The 17,817-nt window shown below is 44.1% G+C and overlaps 1 protein-coding gene across 4 annotated transcripts in view; it reads left to right on the top strand.

Moving 5' to 3' along the window:
• LOC144823702 (uncharacterized) overlaps positions 1 to 17,335 on the top strand; it is a 317,027-nt gene extending 299,692 nt beyond the window's left edge. For all 4 annotated transcript variants that reach the window (XM_078682444.1, XM_078682446.1, XM_078682445.1 and 1 more), the window contains 2 exons: positions 11,471 to 11,616; positions 15,636 to 17,335. In XM_078682444.1, the coding sequence (XP_078538570.1) occupies positions 11,471 to 11,616; positions 15,636 to 16,449 (960 nt within the window). In that variant the 3' untranslated portion in view covers positions 16,450 to 17,335. The remainder of the gene's footprint in view (positions 1 to 11,470; positions 11,617 to 15,635) is intronic.
• Positions 17,336 to 17,817: the final 482 nt, after the last annotated feature.

Raw genomic sequence — 17,817 nt, 5'->3', positions numbered from 1 at the left:
ACCGAAGACAATGGGAGGCAGGTGTCTATTGCCGTCCAGAGCCAACTCTGAACTGCTACAGACATTGACTGTACAGATTGTTTTGAACAGGGATGGTGAGAGTCTAGGAAGGAGTTCAAAGCTTCCATATCCAATTTTTCCAATTTCTAGTTCGTCTTGGTTGATCCAAGGGGACATTATATTTCTGAGAAGCTACTTGGAGTGAAAATCTGATCAAATAATGGTCTGACCAGCTGAGTGGTAGTGCCGGAAGCACCTTAACTGCATTAAGGTTGGAAAAGATGGGGTCAAGTAAGTGACCTGCAGTATGAGTTGGTCCTGAGTTTAACAATGTTAGGTTCAAAGCGGCTAGATCAGATATAAACTCCGAGGTGGTAGTACAGGCTAAATTCTCTAGATGTATATTAAAATCACCAAATAAGAGAAAAGTTGGCGGCGATCAAAGCTAAGGGACTTATAGTTTCCGGTAGAGCAATCGTCCAGGCTGTGGCAGATCCTGGTGGACGGTAGATCAACAAACCAGAGAACGTGAAATTAGGGGTAATAGCGAGTTTGAAGACTGCTGCTTCCCCATTAATGTTGGGTAGACTCATAAAGTCACAGATATATTCTTTTTTAAAAAGAACAGCTATGCCGCCTCCTGTTCTGTTGGGGCGGTCAAACCTCTCAATCGCATAGTTGTCCGGCACAGCCACTGCGATGTCCGGTCCTGAGCTCTCATGGAGCCATGTTTCGGTTAAGAAGAGGGCATCCGGTTTTTCATCTACTAGTAAGTTGAAAATTTCATACTTATGTTTGGGTAGTGACCTACAGTTAAGGCTTAAGAAGGAGAATGTTTCACAACTAGGTTGCCAGTGATTAATCTTGTGGCTCTTCCTGTCCTTAATTAAATTATGCCTGATTGTAATTAATAAACCACAATTCAAACAGGTAGTCGTTTCGCCCTTCAGATGTAGTTTAGTACAATTCTGCTCTATCGGGGTCCTTAGGTCCATAAGCTGCTTGGAGCTATATCTTAGATAGAGGAGATCACTCTTGTTGGGAGTCTCGGCCTCAGGCAGATGGTTAAGTCTATTTATTTGCGTGGGAGAAAAAACCAGGACTCCTGGCCTGGGCCCGATCCTGGCACGGACGGGCGCAGACGGGCTTGCCTTTGGCGCGCCTTCGTCGCTCCATCGGCGCGCCCGCTGCGCCTCCGTGTGGGTGGTATCATTTTATACTTGAGAGGGCGAGAGGGCAGGGCAGCTAGACCGCTAACCTTGAGCCTCCAGCAAGATGGCGGCCAAGAGAGGATCGTCCGTTCGAGCCCACTATCCAGCACCTAATCGGCTTTAAGTGGGGGCGAACGCGCTAGTAAGTGCAAGAAGCAAACTTATGGTGCAAAGTAGCAAAGTATAAAAAACAGCGTTACAGTGTTGAAAAGCAAATAGCACGACAGCTTCCCGGCTTCCGCCTCAGGAAGTTACAATCCTTTACAAATCAGCGCGCATGAGCATAAGCAAGACTTTTATGCTTGAGAGGGCGGGAGGGCAGGGCAGCTAGACCGCTGACCTTGAGCCTCCAGCAAGATGGCGGCCAAAGAGAGGATCGTCGGTTCGAGCCCACTATCCAGCACCTAATCGGCTTTAAGTGGGGGCGAACGCGCTAGTAAGTGCAAGAAGCAAACTTATGGTGCAAAGTAGCAAAGTATTAAAAAACTGCGTTACAATGTTTAAAAGCAAATAGCACGACAGCTTCCCGGCTTCCGCCTCAGGAAGTTACAATCCTTTACAAATCCCATGTATCTAATCCCCTGTAAATTCTGCCCGTGCCTATGGCACATTGTAAAGTGTGTGTTCATTATCTAATGTGTTTGGTATAATACAAAGGCTATTTTTATATAACCTTGTGTGGAGTTCCTTTTCTGGGGGGCCTTGGATGTTGTTGCTGGTGGGTGCGGGCACAAATACTTAACTTACATCGCCTCCGGGGTAATCCTTACTGCTCGTGTCACGCTACCAAGGGGGTGAGCAGGTGTTATCTTGGCGTGTAACTCCCTTGCCCTGACTAGAGTGGTGGTTTCTGCCTGGTTTTGGCGCCAGCCTTAGCCAACCGGAAATCTCATTTCTAACAGTTTTCTTTACAGCTACCACAGGGGCAAGCCACTCCGTGCCCTCCACCTCCTCAATGATCCCACTCCCCTTTAGTTTTATAATCTCACTTTGCATATTCCCCCTAACTGAGTTGGGAGCTTTTATGACTTTACAACATACTGGTTGTGCATCCTTTCCGCAGTCTAACCTTTAAAGCATCCCAAATCTTGTCTAAACACTTTTGTAAAGTCCTTTCTCAAGATGTCTACAAAAACATGCTAATTGATCGTAACCACAGCAGAGACATTTTCCTTAAGTTAAATGGGCGGGCAACCACTGGATCAAGCATAACCCCTAAATCGCCCTTATGATGCCAACATTTTAAGCAGTCCCCTTTCTTCAAAATGTAAATTTTCCTAGAGACCAATCTTTCTTGACCCTACGAAATATCCATGTAATTTGATGGGCTCACCACCATAAGCATAGGGCATTATGTCAGATTTAAGTAAAAGTATTTTTCCTTTTAACTTTGTGTTAAAGAAATTGTTACTAATTATGGTAATCTTAGTACCAGAATCAACAAGACACTAGTGGCTTCACCTTCCACCATGACTGTATCTAAAGGACTAGACCTACTGCTTCCTTCGTTAGAGATCTGTAGAACTATCTGACCACACCCCAAGTCCTCTTTATCATTGTCACCACTATCAAAGTCTGTTTCCACACTTTTGACTTAGGGTTCACGCTTGCTCCTTCACACCACAGCAAAATGCCCCTTTTTATTGCATTTAGTACACACTTGTTTCAGTGCCGGACATCTCCTATCGTTGGCCAAATGACCACTCTTCCCACACTGGAAACACTTGCGTTCCTTTTGTACCTCATTATCAACTTGATGCTTTAAGTTTATCTTTTACTATCTGTACCTTAACATACTTGACACACTCTTTTTTTTAAACACAGCTGCCCGCTGCATGGAGTGCTCAATTCTTTTAGCTGTCCACAGAACCTTTAACTACCTACGCTCTGCATATTCACTTAAATTTAAATGGACGGCTCTTCACAGGGTTGTAGGCGACACGCTGTGTACACAAGGACATCTCCTCTGGTTCTCCTTTCGAAAAATAAAAAAAGACTTCAGTCAAAAAGTATGCATGTCACAGAATGGGCACACATTTAAAGTGGGCACCCACTGAGAAAGCACCGACAAAGAGTGTAAGTGTTACAGGAAAGACACGCACATGGACAACAGCCGACAAACATGTGTGTGTCACTGGAACCTGACAGGCACGCCAAAGTGTGCGTACCACTGAACAAGAAGGCAATCAAATGCGCCTCACTGAAAAGCGTTGCCTTGAATTACTTCAGAGTTGTAGTGTGCACATCACTGAATTGACAAGCACACATTTGAGGAGAGCTACAGCATCAGAAAACGCATGACTGAAAACATTTTTTGCCCAGTATTGTAGTGTACGTGTCACTGAATTAACATGCACACATTTGAGGAGAATGCCTGGTATTGTAGTGTGCACGTCACTGTATTACCAAGCATGCATTTGAAGAAAATGAAGGCATTAGAACACACATCATTGAAATGGTTTAATGACCCAGGATCGCAGTGTCCGTGTCACTGAATTGACGAGCACGCTTTTGCGAATAACATGACTTTGAAGAGACTAGCACAAGCAAAGAGATACCTTGTGCCAGCCAATCACAACAAGAGTACAGCGGAATACAGATCGGAACCGACTGCAATGTTGCGGACCGAGAGACCAATGAGAATGTCTGGGTCCGAGAGGTGCCACCCAGGAAACACAACTGGTGCTGAGTTCACAGGATCTGTTTTACCTTGTGAAAGCTCCTTCCACCGCTCAACCTCACTGTCAGTAGGGGTACGAGCGGGAGAGAACTCAGCATCAGGAGCAGCTGGAATACTTGAACGGTGAGTGTGAGATCACTACACAAAGGCTGATAATTGCAGCGGTGAGTCGTAAGGCTGCTTCACAAAGGCTGATCTTTGCGTCGCGTGTATGCCTCCACACACCACGACTCCCTTTAAATTTGTTCAGCCTGGAGTCAACCAGTTAGTCCCGCTCGAGCCAGGAGAGATACAGTCACGTTCCCTGAATTTTGATTACTAATCCCAAATCTGTAACTAGGTTTAAATAACTTCAAGCTCAGATCTTTTTATGCCAGATGTAACTTTACACTCAACAAACCGAGCCTGCCAAATGCCTCAAACATAACAGGTTACAGTCTCCCACGATGAGATCAATTATAAAGTCCTTAACAACATGGGATCAGGTTCTATAAAGATGGATAGTTCATCAAAAATGGGTGTCTCTCACCGGAAGGTTGCCTCACTAACAATTAGACTCCAGTGAGGAAACCGCATGTGATGAGATCATCTGGGCCTGCCGACTACGCCAGTGTCATACTTCAAAATAACATCTCCACAGGCAAATGTAGGGTTGAAGAAGGAAGTTTATTCTCAGCATACGATCTCACCCATCACAGCAAGCAGCAGGAACCAACTGCCACCAGTCCCACAACCCTTAACACATCTCTTATTACATCACTTGGTTCTAATAACATATACAACATTCCATACTCCATGGAGAGACTATGACATCACACCGCCAGCCACTGTAAACAAACAGTAGCAGGTGCGAGACATACTAGTGCAAGCACATACCACAGGATCATTTGTAGCTTGTTGTGTATTGCGGGTGTACAGTAGGATGTTTTTGTTATGTTCCGAGAAATCTTTATTGAAGTTTTATTGTGATAAGTAAGTCACAAATTATATATAACAGAAATTCAGTATACTTAGCGGTACCAAATTCACTGGTAAACGTAGGAGAGCGGGGTATGCAAATTGCCCCAAATCTTTCTAAAACCCCTGCTGAGCATGCGCGATGCGTCGTCACGTCGACGGAGGCACAGCCTGCAGCAGGAGGTCCGTTGGACGTCGACCGAGGTGCAGCTTTCAGCGGGATCTCCGAAGAGGAGCAGGAATAAAGAAGACAGCCGTGTCAATTCAGAAAAATGGCTCCAAATCGTCTGAGACGGTCAGTGGGTTGTTTGGAGACAGGTAACAGATCGTCGCCAAATGTTGAAGTAAATTAATCCAGGAAGCGTTGCACTTTTTACCGTGTTTATTTAAGTAATGAGCGTGGGAGAACAAACAACCCACAAACGCTCATTCTGGTGCTCTCATCATAACTGCCATCGTAAACAGTTTGAGCAGGGCAGACGAGAATGCCAGAATGCGGAGTGGCCATTGAATGGAAACAGCGCCCGAGGACAGACACACAGGGAAGACAAGTTGTTCTTAAAGAGACAAGAACAACTTGTCATTACAACATTCGTACATATACTGTTTCGCCACGCTAGCAAATAAGGGGGTGAACATCCTCATAAAGTATTTGGTACAGCAGAATATATGTACTTTAGCTGCATTCAACTATTAACTAGTATTACTATTACTTGTCCCATTTGTGTGTTTCTTTTACATATTGCATTGTTTAATTGACTTTCCTCTCCCAAAGATCCTTGCACCCTTGATTTAACTATTAATTGAACTATGTGAGTTGTTCATATCTCAGTCTGATTATTAGACGGGCATCACTAATCAGGTGAATAGCTGTGAAGCAATGGTGTGCGCACGACAGGATGGTATGCTTAAGCTACCGGTATCTGAATGGTTCTAGGATGGATGTGTGGGGACTGTCAAGTTGGCAGTGCTTTTGTCAAATATAAAGATTTGGTAAAGTGATGTGCACATAAATGTATCATTGCTCTTTTTAGTGTATTAATTTTAGAAAGTCGAATTATAGGTGAAAATAAAGGTGACATATGGTGGGAGAAAAATGCTTTCGGGTCTCCGATGATGGCCATATATGGGATTTCAGCACATGATAGCTTCAGCTCTTTCTTCTCTGATTGAGGCCTTCGTAATGAATACTTCTACAGGTGTCCAAAGATTCTCAAGCATCTTATTTCTAAAGTGATCATGAATCATGAAGATGCTGCCAGGGAAATGTCAAGAGTAATTCACTGACTCTATCCAAGCGGGGAGGCTGATTGCTTTGGCACTTTGACTCCCCCTTGATGGTAAGCAATACTGTCTGTGCAGTCAGAGGCAGCTGTGTGTCAATTACTAATGGCAGTTCCCCCATACACTGCTAAACAGAATGTATGGACCTGGTCGGAACGACTGAACCCAGGTCTGAACAAAGGCTTGCCATTCCCATGTTTTGTGCTTTGCACTGGCACGTGCTCGGAAAAGTCTAGCAGTGTCTAATCTTATGGTATGTGAAACTGTAGAGTGCTCTATCACCCGGGAGGGTTTCATGGCACTGAAACAGCTGCAATCCTGGCTTGGCATATGGCTGGGTTGGTGCAAGTCTTTCCAAGAAGCCATGCTTTCAGCTTCTTGTGCAATTCGAGCATTGAAGAGGCAGCTCTGTTGTATAGCGGCAGTTCGTTTCAGGCTTCAGGAGCAAAGTAGGAGTCAGCCCTACCTCCGGATCTGATACTGCGTATTTCTCATATGTGTGCGAGTATTAGTCCAGCTGGTTGGAAGTGTTTGGTGGGTTTGTGGACTGTAATACGGTTGTTGATGTAAAGTAGGTGAGCTTGAAAGATGTGTGTGACTAGGTTGAACAGAGCTCGTTTGTGTACAGGAGGCCAGGTGCTGGGTGGTGTGTGTCTGGCATCGTAGGTTGAGTATGATCCTCGCTGCTGAGTTCTATTTGGTTTGGGGACTCCTTGTCAGTTTTATGCTAATTACGGCATAGACGGTGTTTCTGTAGTCAGTTTGCTTGTGATGGTGGCTTGAGTGACTGTTCTACTGGTGCTGAAAGAAGCCATTTGAAAATGTTCTTCTGCATCTTCATAGTTTGGCAGCAGGAGGTGATGACGGCCTTGATTTGGGCAGTCATTGTGAGTTGATTCTTTAGGATAATACCAATGTTCTTGATGTGGGTGCTGGGAATGCAGTGGGTCATAGTTCTGCCAACCACAAGGTAGAGTCCCACAGCGATGAGTTTCTGGTCAAAATCATGACTTTGGTCTTCTTGTTTTTCAGTTTGAGACAGGTGGTTTTCATCCAGTTAGCGACTTCAGATAAACAGCCTACAAACTTAGTCTGGCTGTTAGGTGTGTTGTTGGGGAGGGAGAGTATCAGTTGTGTGTGAATGGTGTAGGGTATGACGTGGATTCCAGGGGTGTGGATGAGGCTAGCAAGCAGGCTCATATGTGTTGAAGAGGGTCTGAAGGTTGAGCCTAGTAGTACTCTACAGGTGAGGTTACAGGCATCTAAGCATTAGGGAACCCGGCTGGCTGACTGAGTACAACTAGTCAGGAAGAAGCACATTCAGTGGAGTACAGGTTCTTGGATTCCCCTTTCATGTACATTGGTTGAGGATGGGGTGGAATACTGTGTCAAAAGCCACAGAGAGTTCCAGGAGGATGAGGACTGTTTTGTCTCTTCTGTCCATGATCATACAGATGTTGTCTGTTGCGACAATAAGGGTTGTTTCCATGCAGTTGTTAGGTCTAAAACCAGATTGAGTGCCATTGAGGTGGTTGGCTTTGCACCTGTTGATCAGCTTCTCCATGACTTTGGCCAGGGAGGGTAGTAAGGAGATATGTCTGTAGTTGGCTAACATCCCTGGATCCGCAGAGGGCTTCTTGAGAAAGGGGAGTACTGTAGCTTGTTTCTGGGCATTTGGGTAGGTGGGGTTTGTGATGGAGGTGTTCAAGATCAGGATGAGTGTTGACCTGATGGGTTGCAGTCCTTTGACAAAGATGTGTTGGGAGAATAACTCCAAAGGAGGTACCGACTGGATGGACTGTATGGTGGAAGTCGTTTCTTCTGTGGTGATGGCAGACCTGGTCGTCAGTGTGGTTTCTTGTGGTGAGATGGGTAAGTCCATTGCAAGATTGTCGGGGTCGGGTTGGGGTTTGAAGTTGTCGTATATGCTGATTAACTCATTGCAGAGGAATTGGGACAGCTTGGTGCAGAGGTCCTGCGAGAGGGTGATGCTGGTGGAACTGTTTGCTGCTGAGGTAAAATATTTTTCGATTGCAAAGATCCCTTTGCTGCTGTTGGCATTGATGCAGTCTGCGAGAGTGGGGCGTTTCATGGTTCGAATCTGCTGGTGGTAGCGTCTGAGTGTGTATTTGAAGGTGTTTCTGTCCGCGTTATCCTGCTCATTCTCCATCTGGGCTCCAGATGTTTGCAGTTGCGATTGGTCATTCGGAGTGTCTCCCTGTACCAGCTGGCTTGTGGTCTGGATCTTGTGTTTTCGTTAGATTTGAGGGGTGCCAAGGTGTTAGTGCAGGTAGTGATCTAATCATTGAGGTTGGAAATGGAATCAGGGAGTCTGCTGCTATGAGCGGGTGGTGCTTCAGGAGCTCGGTAGTCCAGCCTTCTTCCGAATCCTTGTTCCAGTCTCGCCAGGTGGGTCCAGTGGTGGTGGTTCGGTGGTGATGTGGGATGGGAATTGTGAATTTGATGAGGGCTTGGATGGTCCAAGTTATCGGAGTAGGCTTGTTTGCCATGGTGCCACATAGGGTGGTTAATATGGGGTCCTTTAGATAGCTGGTGTTGTAAATGGGTCCTTCCACAGTTTAAGTGTGGTCGAGGTTTCCAGGTCTTTGAGTATGACTGTGGTGTTTGGGTCAGTGTAGTCTTCCACGTGGAAGTTAAAGTCTCAGAGGAGCATAAAGGTGCCTCAGTGCAGGATTAGGGGTGCAAAAAACAGACCATGAGAAACCGAGGAACAATTGAGGCAACAAGTAAGGAAGATAGACAAGAACAGAATAGGGCAAAGACTGAGGCATGAAACAAGGCAAACAGAAATAGAATACAAGCAGCAATAGAAGGCATCAGAAGACAGAGTGGATTAAGAGTGAGAGAGAGAAGAGCGCAACATGGGACAGCAGCTGGAGAGCGATGAAGTGAGCCATACATGCGCTGGTGCGGGGTGGTCTGAAAAGGCCTTGCCTAGTCAAAGTACCATGCGCAGATAAGTCCTAAGTGAGGCCAGGAGGTTCCTACTGTTAAGTTATTTTGCTGCCCCACCCACACTTGTGTTTCTACCTGACCAGCCTTCCTTATTTAAGTCGTCATTAGTAGTTTATTGGTTCTTAGTGGGATTTAAATCTTGTCTAGACCTTTCTTATACCATCCCCATTTAAGATGATGCACTGTTGCTCAGTCTGACTTCTGACTCTAAAGACCGTCTTCTTGGTGATGATGACTTCAGCCCACAGACAGTTTTCTACCCAGATAAATAGGTTCTACGTACTGGCACATCTTTTTTTACCAAAAGTGATATCTACTTTCACAAAGCCCATGCTCATGACTTCATCTCCTTTCTTTTCCTCTGCTCATTTCAACAATGAGGAGAAGTGAAGTGAAGAGAATAGACTAGACCCTAGGCGTGCATTATCCTATTACTTTAACTGCACTCAACAGGACAAAGTGGATGATCAACTCTTTTTGGACTTCTGCAGTCACAAAGAGCAGGGCAGCGACCAAACACTCCATTTGTTATTGGGTTCTCTTATTTAGCAAAATCTGCTATGCCTTGCCCAAAAAAGTCCCTCTAAAAGGTATTTGTGCCCATTCCATTGAAGCATTGGCTACATCCACAGCTCTCACCAGAGGCGTCCTGGTGGCTGACATCTGCCGTGTAGCCACATGGTTATCCCTGTACACCTTTGCTGAACATTACTGTCTCATAGCACCCGCATGCAGATGCTAGATTGCATAACCTACTTGATTAACCAATACTACTCAGTCTCACTTGTTAGCTGTAGGATTCATTCATAAGATGATCAATCTTACCTTCCGGGATATGTATCCATTAAAAGAAAAAGTCACTTGTTTTAAAATGCATAATCTTTGCACAGATTCGTCACCACCCTACTTCACCCTGGTGATTTAGTGCCATAATTAATAAAATCTCAAACTACTCAAACATACCATTGTTGCTCTCATTGATGTTCTCTTGCTTTCTCCCTGCACGCCTCAGAGGGGTGCAGAAAAGCACGGGAAGCTCATGCCACCACACCAGTTGGCCTCTTATATGCTCTCATCATCATAACCGGCAAGTGGAATTGGAGCTGAGTCCACATGGTGCCGCTTAGCACCATCTGGCGACCTGGAGAGCTTTGGCTAGGGTGAAAAAGGTTGCAAGTGTAGTATTGCAGTAGAAGGCTACTGTAAAGGTAGGGAACCGGATGGAATATTGCACATTCACCAGAAATATCATTATCAGAGGCAAGTAAGTATTTCTTCAAAGCCTCTGCTACAATAATTCACAAAATAGTCTTCAGATAGGCTGTAACTGATTCATGTAATCATATTACCTTGGATATAAGATGATAATCCCCCAACCAAAATTAAGTTGCCTCCATGTGATGCATAAAATGCTTCCCTTCACAGCATGATGATCATGATGATGATGCAAGAAATCACACTGTCCACACATTGAGTGTAAAAATGACCCACATGCACTCAAAACGTCTCTCGGCGTGTTCAGAATGTTTCCCACAGTTTATATGAATAGTCTAATGTTTACACTTGGCACTTTCTTTAGCACTGCTGCCTCCAGACTACAGCTGAATGGAGGTCCCTACTTTGTGCTCACTTGCTGATGGTGATGGAGATTTTGGGCTCCTTCACAGCCTGCTGTTGATTTTTTTCTTTTTGTGGAGCATTTAAACGCCTACTGGCTGGCTCAGGGCAACACAGCAAGAAAAAAGCATAGCGTTTCACACAACTTTTAATATAATGCTATTATTATAATTGAGAGCTACCACCATATCCAATTTACCTATTTTTATGTATCAGGAGTTTTAAAAAGTGCAGTTCAGACCTAATGGGTAACAGAGCATTCTGCATAGGACCAGATCACAGGTTAGGTGTTTTAAGAGTGATTGCTACATACAGAATGAATAAATAAGGTAAAAAGGTAGCTGTGTGTAATCCAGTATATGCAAGTTACGGATTACAGAAATGAGGGCTACACATTACACAGATAAAGAAGGTGATAAATTGCGTAATAAAATCCCGCAGTTTGTACATAGCTGGAAGAAGGATCAGAGTAACCCTTGTTAATTGATTATGTTTCCTTGCTAATCCCACTCATTTATCTTGCTGCTGTGTGACCTTGTAACACTGTGAAATGCTTTGTTGTTGGGGTGACTAGGCCCAGTCTATAAACAGTCCATAATTTAGTCTGTTTATAAAGACACCCCTTTACAGTAACATTTAAAGGAGTAGAACGTCCATTCAGTTCACGCTGAGTGTTGTCTTATTCCCAACTCTGGGATATGACTTCTTCAAGGCTAACTTCTTTTTTTGTCTTGTTGTGTTTCAGGGAGATGATGACTTAATTACTGTTTGCATTGGGGAGATATTCTTGGAGTTTGTCAACATGCTGCCTTCTTTCCAGACCTACTGCCTACAACAGCCTGCATCCGTCAACATGCTGAATACCCTCGAAAAAGAGAAGGAATTGCTGAGGTAAATACTTGCAGTTATAGAAAAGATACATGTTCCATGCTATTCCTGTGGTATTTATATTGAAGAGGGCAAAGTGGGCTAGATTTTTCATGGAGAATGTAGGAAAATGCCAATGCTGTTGATTTCTATTCCCGTTTCTGGCTAATCTCTGTTGCCCACAAAGCCCACAAGTAACCCATGCTAAGCATTGAAAGTGTTTGGAAGTAAAAACAAAGCATGGTGCTAATTGAAATTGAAGTTTTTAAGTAAACAGAAAGAACAGTCTTGACTCCTGGTATAGTGTTGCTGTAACGTCCCCAACCACGGCTACTTCCTTTAGTATGATTAGTTGAGGAGAACAGTGGCATCTTGCCTTGACTACAGGTGTCGTATTAGAGAATCCTTTATTGTGCATGTGTGAGTTTGATTGTTGTGCTGTCATTTGGATCCAACCCTGAGCAGCACCAACGAAAGCAATTCAGTCCAATGCGGATGGAAGTCCATGGGATTGTCAGGGGCGTAACACAGGCCGGATTGTTCAGCATGTATGAAAAGGCAAAATCACACTGTTCCACTCCACCCTGTTCCAGTAATGAGTGACACTAAAATAGGTCTTGAGTTCCTTACTTGTAGAGGAATCCCTGGTGTATGGGTAATACTGACATGGGTGGAATTTAAGGGACACTTTGGGGGTCTAGTTATACTTATCAGAATGTGATGTGAATTACTTTGCCATGATTCTTGACTAGGAAAAAGACATTCATTCATTGGTTTAGTACCTAACACACGACAGTGGGCTGCAGAATCGTACTTATTGGTGGCTATCTTCCCACAGTCACCATTTAAACAATGTGATACCACACACCACACACACAATTTTGATTTGATTTGATTGGTATATTTGTAGAGCGCAACGAATGCCCGAGGGCGTCTTGGCCCTAGAGTCGGTAGATCTGAGCGGTGCTGGCGTAGTATGCAGGATGGATCAGTTATTAAAGAGCTAGGTTTTGAGAGCCTTTCGAAAGGACAGAAGCAATGCGCTGCTCTCTATGGAGATTGGAAGTAGGTTCCAGGTCTTAACTGTCCCTAACAGGAAGCTTCTTCCACCCCAGCGGGCCTTCTTAAACGTATGTGTTTGCAGACGTTTCGTATGGGCTGATCTTAGACTTCTGCCCAGTGCATACCATTACAGGTGTGTCCTCAAAAATTGCGGCCCTGTGCCATGTAGCGCTTTGAATGCCAGGCATTGGGATTTAAACGTAATCCTTTTTTCCACCGGGAGCCAGTGGAGGGGTCTTAAACTGAGGGAGACTGACTCAAACCTCGGAGTATCTAGTACTATTCTGGCTGCAGCGTTCTGCAGATTCTGCAGTCTTATTAGATACTGGGATTGGATCCCCATCTGTAGGGCATTCCCATAATCCAATCTGGAGAGGGCCAATGCTGAAACCAGAGTTTTGAGTGCATCGGGAGAGATGAATGGACAGATTTTTCTTATCATTTTCAGAATGAACTAGATGGTAGAGGAGAGCCTGTTGATTTGACTATTGAATGTTAGTTTATCATCAAAGATGACTCCAAGGTTTTTGACATTGGGCACTGGGGTTGGGCAGCTGCCCAGATTGTCAGGCCACCATCTGGGTGACCAGAAAGTTAAGTCAGAGCCCAACAGCATGACTGGCAGTTGGACTCCATCCATTGGTTGACCAGTGACATACAGCTGTTGAAACGGTTAGCGATCTCCTCCACGTTGCTTGGGACCGACACTATCAACTGTGTGTTGTCTGCATAGAAGACAACCGAAAACCCAAACTGCTTAATGATTGAGGCCAAAGGAGACACATATACATTGAATAATGTGGGGCTCAAAGAGGAGCCACAAGGCAGTTTGAAAGATTTGGATGAGAAGGCTCTATCGGTTAGGTTGGATGATAACAGTGAGAGGGCGGTGTCTGGGATCCTCAGCTCCGCTAGTCTACTGGCTAGTATTTCGTGGTTCATCGAAGGCCGCCGATAGATCTAGCAAAATTAAGGTGGCCTTACCCCCTGAATCTAGTATATCCCCATGTTACTCAGCTGCCATGACTGTCTCCGTTCCATGTCCCTCCCGGAATCCATATTGTGAGTGATCCAGGAGGTTCCTGGAAGAAATATATGCAGTAAGCTGAGCATTATGTAGTTTCTTGAGTAACTTAGCCGTAATTGGAATTCTGGAGATAGGACGATAGCTGCTGGGTCCTTAGGGTCAAGGTTCGGTGTTATTAAAAGAGGAATAATTGAGGCTATCTTCCAAGCATCTGCGAAGAAGCCTGACTGAATTACCTTATTGAACGCCAAACTTAGCTGTTCACTTAACACTTAATATTTCCGGGAACAGATGTAGTACTTTAGGAGGGCAGGGGTCTGTTGGGGCCCCTGATTTGGATGTTTTCACCACCTAAATGATTTGTTCAAGTGTGGGGGGGAGAAGGTGAAAGCTGAAATGGCGGTAGTGGGATCTGAGGCTGTCTGAGTGATCTTGGCGTCTGAGCTAACACTATCCCTGAAGGAGTTATACAACGTCCCAACTTTATCTACAAATGATTGTCCCAGTATATTGCAGAATTCGGCGCTGCTATCCGAGCTTTTACTGGTAGTTTAGCTAATTTTTTAATTGTTGAGAAAAGTTCCCTGCAAGAGTTCCTTGCCTCAAGAATCTTTGCCGTAAAATGTACTTTTTTCCTCTGCAATCATTTTCTTGTAAGCTACCAATGCTTGTGCATACTTGTTTTTTTCATCCAAATCATAGTATACCCTCCACTTTCTTTCTGACCTTCTACATGCTTGTTTTTGTGCACTAAGTTTATCCGTAAACCAACGTTCAGAAGGACTTTACCTCCGGGAGAGACAGCTCTTTGTTGGGGCAAGGATGTCTACCGCTGTTTTGATCCATGAGGATAGCCTATGGACAGAAGCGTTGATGTCTGTCATAAGGTCTGGTTTAGTGCCTAAAAATAAAGATTTATGCAGCTCTTTTATGCCAAACAAATGAAAAGCGTGCATTGCAATACCTTGTGTTTCATGTAAACGGCCAACTACCCAAAGATTAGCACAGTACTGATAGGCATGTCTCTCTTTTAGTCCAACACTATACAGACATCGATTTGGTTTTCCTGTACGCCGAAAAGTTTTGTAGGTTGTTTCTGATTCATTCTGCAGATTTGTGAACCCCAGAGCTTCACCTGCTACTGACTCAACCTTCTAATTTTGAAAGCTAAGCCCAGAAATGTTGTTGTGCTCTGGATCTGTAGATCCCAACATATAACACACAATACAGCAGCTATCTCTGTTATCATTCCCAAAGCAGGATCACTTACTATTTCATGTTAATGTTTTTGAATCCAAGACTAAAAATAACACAGTTTGAGAGTATGGACACAGTTGGAGATTAGGAATTGTCTATGGTCTTACAGCAAGCAACAAAATAAGAGATTAGATGGGTGTGGTGGCCTCTTAATGTCAGTACTCTGGACAGGTTAATTACAATACAATTCTTCTCCATAGCCAACACTTAGTCTTCATCCTTGTTGAATTCAAATGCGCTACTCGCTGAAAAAAGTACTTCAGCACCGCGCTATATGAATGCAAACCTTTTTCTCTCTGCTATCCTTCTGTATCCAAATAACTGACTAACCTATCCACCACTCAAATTACTTTCATATTTCACTATACTAATTCAACAATAATCCTTTATGGGTTCTGGAGTAGCGCGCTACTCGCCGAAAAAGCGCTTTGATTCCTCGTCAGGGGTAGTAAGCGCTATATAAATGCAATTACAATACCATACAATAGCAATGTACTCAAGGAACCTCAAGTTCAATTAACAAAACTCCAACTTAACTCAGAATTGATTTGATGAAGCACTGAGGCGTGCTAAGGCTGTGGGGAATTTATGCATTTTGCAACTGACAACTCTGAGAATGCAAAATTGAATGCCATCCATATAACTAAAAATGTGGATTTGTTTTTAGAAACTAACTTTTTTCTCTGTGCCCCTCTAGGATATTTCTCAACGTCTCCCAGAACGACAACACTGCTCTCCGTCGCATGAACCTAAGATCCTTCTTAATGGCCCCACTGCAAAGAGTGACCAAATATCCCCTTCTGCTGAGCCGTATTATCAAGAGTACCATTGAGTACCATCCAGACCACAGCAGCCTCTGGGAAGCCAAGAGTCGGATCGAGTCTCACCTTGAGCACATCAACATGAAAACCAAACAGGAAGGAAATGCATGGACTCTACGTTCCTTCCGCCGTGAAAGCAGGAAGAACAGGGAGGTTATCAATATTGAGATCAGAGAGACGGCAATCAAGACAGTGGGTTGGCTGAGAGAAGAGACGCGATTCATTATGGAAGGCGCCTTGCAACTTGCACAACCCACAGACGGCCAGTGGGTCAGAAAGGGCAGTAAAGTCTTAAAGTTTCAAAACCTGCAGGTCCTGCTGATGGCCAACATGAGGCGACAGTCCGAATCCAGCTTGGAGGGAATGCCCGCGGATGCCGCCTCTAACCAGGGACCAGTGAAGGACGCTGTGCTTGTGCTAATCAGGGACAAGAGTAACGGGAAGTTCAGCCTGCTCAGGGAACCCTTGCGGCTCAGTAACTGCGTAGTCTCCGCAGACCCCGACTGTGACGACACCTTTGAACTCTTAGAAATCAGGCGCGAGGCATTTGTCTTCCGTGATGGCGACAAAGCACGGACTCACCACTGGTTCAGACAAATCAAGAGGTATTCCAGAGAGTTGGGCTCTTGGAAAAAGCGACGGAATGCACTACCAAACATCATGATTAGCACAGCTCAGAGCAGGGTTTGAAAGCGACGGACACTAACCTCACTGGTGGAATACATCTGTGGAAAGACGATCAAAACCTATTTCTGCTCAAAAAAGGGATCATTTTAAAAACAATGGGTGATAAACAAATGTAATAATTAATTTATTCAGCATCTTTGAGATTAGAATGGGGAATGTTTATTAGCTTCCAAAGACTTGGACACAAATAGCAACCTTAATACTGTGAGTATTACAGCGAAACACGTGACATTGGCAGTTGGTACAGACAGAAACCGAGCTGAAAAACACTGCTTGGAGTGCACCAGCGAAATGTTATTGATAGGGAGCTCATCAGTGTTAATTAGCTGCCATCTAATGTGTTCATGAATTCAAGGTCAAATCTGCTTCTGCCCGATGAAGGGCAGTGTAATTAACTTCATTCCGCTCTCTTGCTTGACTGATTACTCCCCCTTTCCTAACAAGTGTATTTATGATTGTGTGGGGTGATGTATGAGAGCTAAATAAACCATTTCCTCCTGTCGAATCTGTGCCTCGCCAGAGAAGCACAAATAGAGCAGTGTTCTGACTTGCTCTTCGTACTGCAGGCAACACCAGCGACCCAAACGAACTGCTAACATCCATTCTATTCTGCTCCTCAACCACGTGCTTTGCTTTTTGAGAGGTTAACCTTGCCCACCATTCTCTACTTGCAGTCCCATCATTCAGTTAATTTTGTACGCCTGTTACTGAATGAAATATACAGTAGTGTAAATTGCCTCTGGTGTTGTACAACCCAAAACTCATTAACCTGCTACATTTGCGATTGATCCACTTAAGCTTGTATGTTCAAGTGATGCTACCTACTGTCTGTCAAAATGATATTCTTTTGTTTTAAAAAAGACACTAAATTGCATTGTAATTTATTATCATAAACCTTTTTTTTCAGTATCGTAAGCTGTACATAGTTGTTTCTTCCAACACATTAGTTTAACTTTAAACATTAGGGGAATTGTCCAAGTGGTAGATTTAGAATGTGTTGTGTGTACTAAAGACTGTTGCTCCGGACTTCAAACAATAAATCAAACGGAAGGCATTTCAGGTAAGTTCTTACCATGCAGATGAACGAGGAGAGTTTGATCAGCAAGCAAAGAAAGCAAGCATTTATTTTTGAGCTTTGTGTCTGGTGGCATAACTAGCCAGTTTCAGACAGAAATCAAGGATAGATATCCTTATAAATTGATCGATAATTTATAAAGTGCATGTTTACAATTAAATCACCTCTTTGAACCGAGATAGTTAAGGATTTTGAATGAGGTAATGTTGTGTAGTTTCCGCCCCATTGTAGTAACTGCCCGCTTGTGGACTGTATAAATGTTGGGATGGTGCCAGACTGATTCTATGCACCCCCTC

The sequence above is a fragment of the Lissotriton helveticus genome, chromosome 3_1 (assembly GCF_964261635.1).
Source record: "Lissotriton helveticus chromosome 3_1, aLisHel1.1, whole genome shotgun sequence".
Taxonomy (NCBI): Eukaryota; Metazoa; Chordata; class Amphibia; order Caudata; family Salamandridae; genus Lissotriton; species Lissotriton helveticus.
The sequence above is the reverse complement of the archived record's forward strand: the minus strand, read 5'-3'. Positions and strand labels throughout refer to the sequence as shown.